The following is a 13398-nucleotide window of genomic DNA, read 5'->3' as shown; positions in this document are numbered from 1 at the left end:
GCTATGCACCTTTACACCATAAACAGCAATATTGCATCCTGTAAGACTCTTTGCCATGAACGGCTTGGACTGGCCCATTGTGTCCGTTTTAAGTGTTTGATTCACTTCAGCTCTGTTCATTTTTTTCTCGCTCTTTCAATACAACAAAGCTAAGTCTCTTTACGCTTCACACATCACCTTTTATGTTGTTCCAAACACACCACTGAAGACAAGGGGCTGTAGAACTCGGATATTGTGGAATACTACATTTCAAAGTTTGCTAACGAAATCATTTACACAGTCTCTTCAAAAATCCAACCTTCCAACCAACAGGAAAGAAGCGTCAGTCATGCCTCTTCATAAAAAGAATAGTGTTAATACATGTTCCAACCACCGACCGGTCGCGCTTACGTGCTCAGTCTAAAGATTTTGAAAAATGTGTGCTTCAATATGTTTTCAATTACTTCCGAGAAAATGATATCCTAACTAATTTACAATCGGGTTTTAGGCCGGGGGACTCTACCTAAAATACATTAACCTATTTTATTGCGAAAGGCCTTGGTGATGGTAAAGAAGTCAGAGCCGCTTCTTGTGATATCAGTAACGCTTTTAGTTTGGCATGAAGGCATAATATCAAAACTTAAGGGGTAGCCTAGTGGGTAAAGCGTTCGCTCGTAACGCCGAAGACCCGGGTTCGATTCCCCACGTGGGTACAATGTGTGAAGGGCATTTCTGGTGTCCTCCGCCGTGATATTGCTGGAATATTGCTAAAAGCGGCGTAAAACTAAACTAACTCACTCATTCTCTCAACACGTAAGAGCTAGGGTATCGATGGATCTATTTTGAATTGGTTTGAAAGTTACCTAGAAAATAAATTACAAAAAAACGTTGTCTTTAATGGATATTGCTGATTATAAAACTGTACACGCTGGCGTCCCCCAAGGTTCAGTCATGGGACCATTCTTCATTGTGTACATCAACGATATAGTAGATAGAATCGAAAATCACATTCGTCTCTCTGCTTAAGACACCTGAATACATGTAAGTGTAGATCACGACAGTGTCGCAGCTCGTCTCAATGATGATCTAAACCGAATCTCAAAACTGGGCAAAATTGTGGCAGGTTAACCCTCACCCTAACAAAACAGAAACAGTGAATGTTTCTGGCAGGCTTAAAACTAACAGGACTCCGACATAAAACATGAATCAAATTATTATACAGGAAATCAAAATATCGCCTTTCTAGGAAAACGCTCTAAACCATGCACAAGTCATTCGGGATATGCGATTGCTGTTGTCATGTTTGGGATAACTGTACGATTGATCAGTCACTTGAACTGTTACACTCTGACGCACTCCGCATCATACGTGGCGATTCGCGGAATTGGTCATGAAAATTACACCTTGAAACTAATTCTAAACCCCTGAAAGAAAGAAGGTGTAACACCAAATTAGTAAACTTTCATAAAATGAATAACAATCTCGCTCCAGGGTACTAATGCGAACTTGTACCTAAAACTCTCTCTGACAATAGTCAATACAATCTCAGAAACAATTCCAAGTTACAAACAATAAACTGTAGGACAAACACATATGAAAAACAATTCCTACCAGACACAATTAAACAATTAAAACCTGGAATTACCTGACGACGTAGCGAATACTAAATACAATAGGCAAATTTACAACTTTCTTAACAGATTATGAATCCAATAATTATCTTGACCTGAACTGTGGTTGTCGATTTTGCCAGATCGTACACAGTCGTATATAAATTTATATTAATCTTACTGGCGTAGGTAGGTAGGTGTGTATGTGCTGCGTGTGTGCGTGCATGTTTTACCTCACTTCGTGAGATTTTGCTCACTTCGCTAGGTTTACTCCGATAACTTCAAAGTTGTTGTGACTGTATTAGTATCTACAGCGTAACACATTAAACAATCTGTAGGAGGAAATATGGAGAGGAAATTGTTTGTGGTGACATAATTATTGTCAAGCGTTCTTTTTAACTCACCAGTGGGCGAGGACGGAGTGAGTGAGTGGATTTGAAGGCGTGTCAGCAATGTTATTGAGTATCGTAATTGGGAATATCAAAACAAACCATAATAGTTTTCGTGAACGCAAATTCTGGAAACCTTGTTACTTTTGTTGTGCTGCAAGGATATATTACTTTTTCCTATATGCATTTGCTCTGGGTAGTGGTATGCTCGCAAAATGGAATATGCCCTCTTTTCTTAACGGTATAGATATTGTAATTTCCCACGGATAAAAAACAAGTACAGGGCGACAGATTTTCTTAAAGGGTACTCCTGTTCTAAACAAGGTGTGCACTCCTTTACACCATCAGAGTCAGTGACATCAAAACATGAATTTAGAATTATGACCTTCTGTTGCTATACTACGGGAACATGAAACACGCATGAAAGTTTCCTCACAGTTCTATCTTCCTTTGAATGGTTAAATTAAATATTAAGGGGAAATGGGGATGTTGCTGTCCCGGATACGCGAAATACGCAGTGAATAATGGGAAATAACTACACAATAAATAGGGCATGGAAGAATCATAAATGTCAGGAGATGGTATGGTCAGCAAAGATCTCGGAGGATGAGAGGGTAATGCTAAAAAATGATTGATCTTATTGGATCAGTTCTGCGGAATACTCCTTTTTTCAACAATGAATTCACTCACAATTCAACCGGTTTCGATGAAGGGAACGAATTCGGGTGGTCAGGCTCGCTGACTTGGTTGCCACATGTCATGAAATCCCAGATGCTTTGATCGATGCTCATGCTGTTGGTCAATGGATTTCATTATTTACAGACACCCGCCATATAGCTGGACTATTGCTGAATGTGGAATACTAGGCCCAGTCACTCACAATCTCTAGCTTCATACTTTGCAAGATATCATTTCGTGATAAAACTAATATGGGGTCAGCGAATTCGGGTGGTCAGGCTCGCTGACTTGGTTGCCACATGTCATGAAATCCCAGATGCTTTGATCGATGCTCATGCTGTTGGTCAATGGATTTCATTATTTACAGACACCCGCCATATAGCTGGACTATTGCTGAATGTGGAATACTAGGCCCAGTCACTCACAATCTCTAGCTTCATACTTTGCAAGATATCATTTCGTGATAAAACTAATATGGGGTCAGCATGACAAGTGAATGCTTTAGCCACTAGGCAACCCCGCAGCCCTAGAGTCAACTAACAAGTGGTCAGATTCACTGACTTGGTTAACACATGTCATCAGTGTCATATTGTCAAGGTCGATGCTCATGATGTTGATCACTGGATTGTATTGTCCAGGTTTGATTATTTACAGACTGTCACCATATAACTAGAGTAACAATCAAACAACCAATATAGCAACATCATTCAGTATTATACAGAACAGTATATAATTAACAATCATCTAAACCAACCTTCATCAGGTTCTTCAGAGGCACTTAGACAGACTTCACATGACTAAGGGGGCAAGGAATAGCACAGAAACATTGTGACATGCAATAAAGGAGAAGTTGTCACCCATAATATCTGCCTTCAACCTTCATCCTTTAAATATACAGGGCCACATTACGCTAGAAATGTGTTTGATTCCAGCTCATGTGACAAAACTGACATAATCAAACTCAGCGTCGATGAAAAACAAACAGCAAATAATGCACAGATCTTTAAGATGTAAAAACTACACACTGAAGACGATATGTAAATATATGGGTGTACATGACTGTAGTAGCTTAGCTAGCCTGTTAACGTTGATACTTCTACCCCACAAAAAAACAAACTGGAATAAACATTAAAATGTACTGTTAATTTTCACTGAAATAGGTGTATGTGACAATAGATCTAATTCTGACTACTGTTAGGCTCTTGGGATGTTGGCTCAAAATGCAAACTGGCAGTTGTGAGAAAGCAAGCAGGAAGCGAGGTGCACAAATTAAATGTTCAGCATATCACCAGGGGAATCTGAAAGTGAAAAGATGCTTCTTGTTGTGTGCATGTATTTCACTCATGTCAACAATTAAACCATTAAAGACAAATAAATAATCAAAGCATTGTAATAAACTACTCAAAATATGCTGCTAATATACTGATAAAAATTAATAAGGCAAGAGTTTATAAAAGAAAATTAAAAACATAATCACTGTCCTGTATATCAGCAGCCCACAACAATATCAGTGCAACACTGTTTTAAATATTCTGTAAATGGATTCAGCTAGAGCCAGTAACAAAGGTAATTTATCACAAATATTTACTTTTTATGGTGTGTATTGCTATACACTTTAACAGATACGTTGTTACTATACCAACAAAAACAAGTAAAGCAACAGTTTATATATTTAAAAAAATAAACACAGTCCTGTATTTTTGCAGGCGGATACAATGCATACAACTTCATTTCCTGTTTATGAATTCAGACAATCAGAATGCATAACAAAGTTAATAAACTCTTTCTATTTATCCTGATAATTCAGTGCTAGTATGTAATTATGAGTCTTTTGCTGCTGTCAGCACTGTTTAAGGGGAGGGAACTCCTGCTGTGTTTACATACTGTACACATGGGCAAATCAAGTGATACTTTTAAAGTGTATGAGCCAACGCTTTGACCACATGGCTACCCATGGTTCTAAATTGTTTGGAAAACAAATGCAACGAAACATATCCAAATACAGGTTATCGGTATCATATCACAAAAACAATTACAACACAGAGTGTATGTCTCACCAAACAATTAAGGATTCTTGCACAATATTTGAGAGTGAGTGAGCTGGGATTAAAGCTAGAATCCTAGCTGACATATTGTATAAGAGAATGCATTATTACTCACATAAAAATAGTGAGTGAGTGAGTGAGTTTAGTTTTATGCAGCTTTTAGCAATATTCCAAAAATATCACGGCAGGGGACACCAGAAAATGGGCTTCACACATTGTACCCATGTGGGGAATCGAACGTGGGTCTTCGGCGTGATGAGCGAACACTTTAACCACTAGGCTACCCCACCACCCCCACATAACAGTAACTTGGCGCACTTTGAAAAGTCACAGTAGAACCTTGTCTGTGCTTTTTCTTAGTAGCATCCTGATTAAAGGGCAAAATGGGAAGTGGCTTTCAAAAAAAATGTACCCCTGTAAATTTCATATGGTGGCAACATTTAGACCTTATCAACTTGGCAGTATACATGTATGGTGACACAAGTTTCATTGTCCTTGATTAGATGAACAGGTCATAGACACTAAAGTTTGGACAATGCTGGCGCTGTCAAAGTAGCTTGCAGTCATGATATAAACAAATTATGTGTGCATATCAGCTGTTTGTCTCTGAGGGGTGTCAGCATGGCAGTGAGGTCAAGGGCAAGATGGATGTTGGATTGCTCCTTTCAAACTCAAGGACCAAGGTCAGCCGTCGTGCCAACAATCCCCAAGTCCATCCTCAAGGTATGAGATTCTACTTCTCAGCCATTTCACCTCCCGCCGTGCGCCACAGGTTGTCCAGAAGTTCAACATCTTCTTGTATCGCTGAGCCATGTCAAAGTCACAGGAGTAATGAAGTTTCCTCAGACAGACCGGGCAGAGGAATATCGGCCGTGAGTCCAACTCCTGCACATGATTGGATCCATTCATCAAGCACTTGAAGTGGACACAGTGGGTCAGTCCAAACATGTGGCCCAGTTCGTGGCACAGGGTCTTGCAGGCTCGGACCAGAAGCGTGCTGTCACTGTCAGGAAGAAACCACACATGCGAGTCAGTGAGAGTGTATGAGTGAGTGAGTGAGTGACTGAGAGTCCGAGTGACTGAGTGACAGAGGTTGCAGCTGATGGAATGGGAGTTCAAATATGTTAGGGTACAGCAGGTTAAGTATGATGTGTAACATTCTGCATTAACTGTGGTCCACGGTTCTGTCCCCTGTCTTAAATCTTGTGCAGTGTGAATACAGTGTTGGAACAAAAAAAGTTTATTTTTGTGAGACTTGGACTTGGTTAACTGAAACACCAAGAAAAACGAAAAGAATCAAAGCGAATCGAGCACTTGATGCATGCCAGCAGTGTGCCCTCAGTGATGGGCAGAAATAATAGGAGGGAAGAAATCAGTGGTTGAGTTTAAGTGGTTGAGTGATGGTTGAGTGAGTGGTTGAGTGATGGTTGAGTGATGGTTGAGTGACTGAGGGAGTGCTTCTGAGGGAATATGAGGTGAAAAATTGCTGGGCAGGTGGAGGTTTCAGTGAGGTTTAGTGGTTGGTTGGTTGACTGAATGTGTGAGGTGACAACTGAGTGAGCTCATATTAAAATTTTGAGTGAGTGGGTGAGTTGGATATAATAATGCTTGAAACAATTCTTCGCGTACAACATGGCATGTAAACATATGTTATGTATGTCATTTTTGGGACTACCGATTTTCATTAACAGGCAATGTGTATTCCATGTATGCAAAGTTTATGGGGGAAGAAATCCTAAAGGTTACAGTTAGATATTTGTCACATTTGTGTGTGCTGACAAATTTTGAAATCAGGGTCAACTGCAAATCAAACTATAATCACTGATGCCTGCAGTCCCGAAAGGACACAACTTTCTTAAAGGCATTGCAGCACTTAACAAGGCTGGACATAAGAAGTTACATAACACACTTTATACTCCAAGACATTATAAGTTGTTTATTGGTCAGGAGTTGGGCATGGGTTGACGTACCTTCAATGTTTGTTTATGTTCCCTGAGCCCACAGGGTGAGGGGAACATAGACAAACATTGGGAGTACCTCAACCAACTGTTGCTGACGGACCAGTGAACAACGTATTTATCTTACGGAACACCTCAATGTTAATTCGGATCTGTTTGAAGCATGGGTATCGGATCATACACTTCAGCCAACCTGTGTGAATCAAACGATTCGAATCTTGCATCTTGCTGTTTTTCCCTTAAGTATTGTCTTAGTAAAGTCGCTGCGATGCTATTCCCCTTCTTGATATTCACAAGGACTACATTTGAACATTTTGTCAAAATTTATTTATTGAAAAGAGAGTCAATTGTTTTTGTAGCCATCGCTAGACTTTGTGGATGACACAAGAAAAACAAATTTAGACTTATCTCCGTTCCACTGATTTTCATTCACAAAACATCATGGTAATTTCTGTGCATCATGCTTCATTTAATGGTATTCAAGATAAAAAAGTAACTACCACGAAGAACCGAGTGAGTTGCTATTGGGAGCGGGGTATACTGCAATGTATCAGAAGACGTTTATGTGTGAGGTAAGAGAAACTGATCTATAGCTGAAGTACAAACCATGAGAAGCCATCATCTTCATTGAAACTGTAGCAGCAGTTTTCACCAAATACAAAAAATATTATCCAAAATTGATGTGGCAGAGTCAACTTTGTAGATAGTTACTGCTGTAAATATAATAAACATGTGAATCTTTTAAAGTATCTTGTCATGGTATTATTTTGATGAGATATACTGTCTAATTAAATAGCCTAAATCTACCTAAATTTATCAGTTATTTTACATGTGAATAGCCTAAATCTACCTAAATTTATCAGTTATTTTACATGTGAATAGCCTAAATCTACCTAAATTTATCAGTTATTTTACATGTGAATAGCCTAAATCTACCTAAATTTACATGTGAATAGCCTAAATCTACCTAAATTTATCAGTTATTTTACATGTGAATAGCCTAAATCTACCTAAATTTATCAGTTATTTTACATGTGAATAGCCTAAATCTACCTAAATTTATCAGTTATTTTACATGTGAATAGCCTAAATCTACCTAAATTTATCAGTTATTTTATCTTCAAAATTTCATATCCTCTAAAGCTCTCTAAACACCAATCTAGTCTCAATGTAATCTATTTCAGTAATACTCATTTGCACTGCATGCTTTTCTCCTGTCAATCCTTCTTAAAACATGTCCTTTGCTCAGGCTAGTGCATAAATTCTATTGTTCTGTGTTCATCCAAGCGTGTAAGCTATCATGGTATTTAAAGTTTAATTTGATCTAGTTTCATGTCAGTATCTTATGTGGTCAGCGTCAGACAGGTTGTGTTTTTTTGGGATCGAGATCATGGTGATCTGGACTGTGTTTCATATATGAATGTTAGTAATGCCTAGTCTTGTATATATTTCTTGTGGTTTGCTATGTGTGTTTCATAGTTTGTGGTTGCATTGGCTATGGTTTATAGTATTGTTGATATCTCAACATTCACTCTTCATTATGTGTAAATAGTTTAAATGATGGTAACTCACAGTACAGTGAGTTGTGTAATTGCTATGTTACATAATTACCTATATTATAGCATCACATGTAGTTATTAGTTTCTATTTCACTTAAGTATAATCTCAATAATCTTCTCATCTTCCTACTATGTTGAAACATAATTGCCATTAGTACCCTCGTCCTTACAATAAAATGAATGCTTGTATAGATGTATGTGCGTATGTGTGGTTAGATGTGGTTGTTTGTATTTTTACCATAGTTGCTATTTTAATAGTTTGTTATACATATTACTATCTGCACATGGCATTTATGCATCCTACAGATAATGTGGGCAGGATGACGTAGATGTGTCAAGTTGGCAATAGCACAGGTGTCACCACCAAGGTATGTTTTCATTGTTTAAAGTACATTCTGTTTCATATATCCTAAATGTCTACAATAAGTGTAATGTTTACATTATCAGACTTGTGTAATGTAATTAATGTATTATGATGGTACTAATCATATGAATATCAGAAGTTGTCATTGTAATGCATTTATGTTTAGCAATATATGTGCATGTGTGTGTTTACATTTAGTATTTGTGAATATGTAGTAAGTATGTAGTAATGAGATTTGTTTTACCATATTTCAGACTAAATCGTCTTTATTACATTTATGTAATAAAATATCCACCTCCTCACACCCCAGTGGCTTTGTGGTTTTGTCCGCATCCTAACGCTACTACAGTGACATCACACAAAAATCACATGCAGAGCATAAAAACAAAAAATGCCTTAAAAAGTGATAATATAAATCATGATACTGACATACAATAAACACTCATGGCTAAGTCGAGAATAGTATTCTGTGGGAAGTGGAAGGGAGGTAATCTTAAACTGGAGCTTCTTTGTCAGTTAGGCACAAGAAGAGTTACCTCCCATTATATGCTTCTTCCAGAGCTCATAACAGCAACAACTGATTGGGGAGTTCTTGCTATGACCAGCCACAACTCCAAACTGTCTTAGATAGTATACAACTGCACAAAGAGTTCAAAAAAGCAAAAGACAATTATGTTTACAAACAACTGATGTTTTATTGATACTGAGTTATGTTACCCAGGTAATTATATATAAATTTCCAGATTTGTTTGTCAATTTGAATTTAGACTTCATTTCAGCTATTGGGCTAGTAAAATGAGGATGTTGTCGTGGAGTTGAACACATTTTTGTTAGTCAACAATCTCTAGCTAATCTGTATTTATGGTTCATCTCACCCAGTGTACTTGAATATGCTGGTCCTCTGCATCCCAAAGTTGTCAAGGTAACGAGCCAGAGAGTACACACCACAACGTGTGTGACTACTGGCTACCCCAAACACAAAGTTCCAGTCATCCTGTGGATACAGGTCACACAGTGTGACCCCTGCCACACAGAATGCATCAGTTCTCACCAGTTTCACCAGTCGGTTCAACACAACAAATGCATTCACCTGCAAGGTCCTGGAATTAGCATTCACCCGCTCGGGAACATCTCCCTTGAGGGAAATAGGTATGAGGACTTCCACATCCATTCCAAAGAATATGTGAGCATATGACTGTATGGCAGTGATGATATCTGGCGGCACCAGCTCCTCGTCAATGCTGAACGGCTGGATGTAGATACGGTGTCGGACACTATCCGGGGAGTAACGGAGGGAGGTGAGAAAGTCATAAAATGTCTGTCCATGCTCCCTGTGGTGTTTCAACCAGTCCGAGGAGCTGGGCTGGTTCATTACTTGAAATGATGTGAAGTCTGAAGGGAGAAGACATCAATAATAATAAATGTGACATTGATAAAGTACTTTTTCCAGTCTAGACTACGAGTTGTCCAACTTTCATTTTTGTGGAAGTTGCAGTGGCTGAGCGGGCTAGGCAGCTGACTTTGTGTGCTGGCGATTAGGTGCCTGACTCTGAGGGTCCGGGTTCGAATCCCGGATGGGACTCAACCAAAAATTACTAGAATTTGTACTTTACTGAGAAAGTGAAATCCCAAATATGACATTTACTTTTTCCAGCACAAACACATTATTCACTGTAAAAACACTAGCTGCCTGAGAGACTCTAGGAGGTTAATAGACCACGAGTCATTCCACCAGGTACCTAATTTCTGCTGGGTGGACAGAGGCAAGTTGGAATAAACATGTCACCTCACATTACAGTGTGAGTGAGTGAATTTACTTTTATGCCGCACTCAGCAATATTCCAACTACATGGCAGCGGTCTGTAAATAATCGATTCTGAACCAAACAATCTAGTGATCAACAGCATATAATGTTGAGTATAATACAAGTGGGTTTAATGACCGAGTGAGTATTTTTTATCATTTATTTTGCATGTGCTTGGAGTTCAGTGTTATATAAGAGGGCAATTATTACAATTATTATAATCATAGCTGATTTAAAACACAAAACAAAACTGTTCAGCGACCAGCTTACACAGATTGTCTCGTATTTTCAAACAGCCAGGAAGTACTATAATGCTTGTATTGACACTGCTCTCTCACCTAAACCTTTCTGCCCTATAATATCCTATCTTCAATCTTTGAATATTCAATCAAACAGATTCAGTTCTCATTTACCTGCCAAACAAAAGACCATCAAGGTCAAAGTGCTGCAAATGGAGAGAGATTGGAATTCTGCTAGAGTATCACATCACGGCGCTGCCATATTGATATATCTACCTGGTACAAAGAACTTCAACAAACTCTGCGTGTTCTGTGAACGAAGATCATAATGGTCTTCATATTTCAACTCGTAGCTTCCAAATCGTCCTCGCTTAGTTCCATCGTCCATCTGAATTAAAAACATAACAGGGATATTAAGCAATTTTTCAAAGGGTGTCGTTGGGCACTGGATAGACAATTTAGGTGTGCCTTTGTGAAAATAAGTTTGTCCAAACCCTTTGATAATCCAATTAAACTTAAAATATTCCAGTAATTTTATCATGTCAATGTATTGTTTCATATCTGTAGACGTCAAGTAAATCTGAACACTTGAAAGGTGGAATATCTGAACACTATCAAGACTGCAATTTATTTGTCCTGGACAAGTGAACTATGTCATCCAAAACAGGATTTCCAGTTACGAGCGCTGGCATTCAAAATAACGACAAACAAGTTAGGCTGTGAGAAAGAGTGCAAACGCTAAATAGTTTAAATATATTTTAATTAATTTTCACTTTTGTAGTCATGCCAACAGGGTACATTGGAAATACTTCATCCATGTTACTTCAATATCTAACATCCCACTGCACACAAATCAACCATGATTTCCATGGATCTTCAGTGTGATGAGTGATGAGTGATCCACTTTGGGAAGTGATCCACACACACCTCTGGATATGCCATAAGAGCAAATTATTCTCCTGACTAAGACTGTGCATTAATAGACATTGTGTCCTAATTGTGTAGATCATTGTTGGTGCTGTTTATCACTGAATTGTCTGGCTCACACTTAGTTCATAGGAATAAACTCGTATTCCAGCCAAGGCCTACCTTGGTATAGTGCGAAGTCGTCTAGTTATATGCTGGACTAGCTCACACTCGACTACTGTTTACAGACAGCAGCCATGAACCAGGAATATTGCAGAGTACAGAGGATGACAGACTACAGAAGAGTGGTATTTAAGTCCTATCCTACTTTCTTATTGAAGTTATCACTGTTATTTGTTAGTACAGGCATTTGTTAGTGCAGTGGTTTTCCTGAAATTAACGTTGAATCCATATATAACAAAAAATTGACAGGTTGACAACATTACTGAGGTACAAACTGGCCAGATGACATCTTTCGAGATGTCAACTCGTGATCAGCTGATGACAGAAGTGTGACCATTGTGAAACGACAAACCTTCACAGCGAGTCCTATGGCGTCTATCAACATGTCATCCGACAAACGAGTGAAATCCGCCATGTTTATGTTAGATATTTCACTTCTGCAGTCGCGGTGTCAGTCGATATCGTTTCTTTGGTCGACAATACAAGTATGACTTCACTTCGCGTGACACGACCACAAGCATTGTTGACTCTTTTAAGCTTCCGCAAATCTTGCTAAGGGAGGCTACTCTTGAGATATTACGTGCCACACGAAACGGTTTGCCGATCTTTTAAAAGCGCTACTACGTAATATTTAAAATAGTATTTAAAATAGATTCAAGACAAAAGCGAAAATAAAAAAAACTAAACATAACCAATAAACTCATAAATATTTCTTCCTGGAATAATTAGGAATATAACCAGATGAAACAAAGGCACTGTTCACAAATATGATGGCCATTTCTGGTTTCCTAGCATTTCTGCGTTTTGACAAAAATCTCATTATCCTGTTTTATATGAGAGCTTATAAATTAGATACTCTGTTGAATCCAGTAAAGACTTTGATGCATATCATACCTTTATTTAATACGTAAATTTCATTAATGATGCTGTAAACGAAATGTCAGCTCACAGCAAAATACTAGACTAAGTGTTTAACTGTTTGGTCAGTCTGGTCCTAGCAGGATGTGGCAGATTACAAAGGGAGGCAATCCGTGTACGACTATTAAAACATGCACCAAATTCTATTTTATGAATGCTTTTTTAACTTAATGCTCCTTGCACATCTCAGCACTTTGTTGATCTAAGTGTATGCAACTGAAAATTATCGAAGATTATCATGAATATTTTATGTGATTAAGTAACAACAGCACTGGAAATCAGTTAAAGTGTATGTTTTCGTCCGAACACCACAAACTATAGGCAAACCCTTTTCATGTAAACTGCAAAAGGAAGCTATTTTGAACAAAATCCTCATATGGTAATACAATATAATTGTCTTAATGATACCAAAAGTACTTTAAGAGATATCACGAAATATGTTCAGTGATTACAGTTTACATCCAGTGTGAAATTATATAAACAAATTAAATAAAGATAAAGAGCGTCTACAGTGACACATTTCTTTCAAGGCACTTGGGGGCTATGTGTATCTACTAACGCGCGTGTAACTGAATATGAAACCAAGAACAGTTTTACGGATTTGACAGTCGGTCTTGGCGATTTGTCAGTTGGTCTTAGCTATTTGACTGGCCAGTGAAGCAAAGTGTTTCAGTGTTTTGGCAGGCGTTCTTAAGGATGGTGACAATTGTTCTTACGGATTTAACAGACCGTCTTAGAGATGAGGCAGAAGGTTTCATGGATTTGG

General features: G+C 38.2%; 1 protein-coding gene across 1 annotated transcript; it reads right to left on the bottom strand.

The window, feature by feature from the left end:
- Positions 1 to 3645: 3645 nt before the first annotated feature.
- On the bottom strand, positions 3646 to 12296 carry LOC137288079 (archaemetzincin-2-like). The gene is made up of 4 exons (XM_067820458.1): positions 12067 to 12296; positions 10902 to 11013; positions 9458 to 9974; positions 3646 to 5704 (listed from the first exon to the last, which is right to left on the bottom strand). The coding sequence occupies exons 1-4, from the start codon at positions 12127 to 12129 to the stop codon at positions 5386 to 5388; spliced, it is 1011 nt and encodes a 336-aa protein (XP_067676559.1). The 5' UTR covers positions 12130 to 12296; the 3' UTR covers positions 3646 to 5385.
- Between the last annotated feature and the right edge of the window lie 1102 nt (positions 12297 to 13398).

Source organism: Haliotis asinina, chromosome 1, assembly GCF_037392515.1.
Source record: "Haliotis asinina isolate JCU_RB_2024 chromosome 1, JCU_Hal_asi_v2, whole genome shotgun sequence".
NCBI lineage: Eukaryota > Metazoa > Mollusca > Gastropoda > Lepetellida > Haliotidae > Haliotis > Haliotis asinina.
This window is presented reverse-complemented; position numbering and strand designations above follow the sequence as displayed.

Bases quoted from the DNA above. Each gene is read 5' to 3' on its own strand.
- LOC137288079 (XM_067820458.1), bottom strand. From the start codon at position 12,129: ATGGCGGATTTCACTCGTTTGTCGGATGACATGTTGATAGACGCCATA. The intron at 11,014-12,066 runs GTTTGTCGTTTC...TTTTTAATTCAG, and splicing joins CCATAGGACTCGCTGTGAAG to ATGGACGATGGAACTAAGCG. The intron at 9,975-10,901 runs GTAGATATATCA...TTCTCCCTTCAG, and splicing joins GTTGAAGTTCTTTGTACCAG to ACTTCACATCATTTCAAGTA.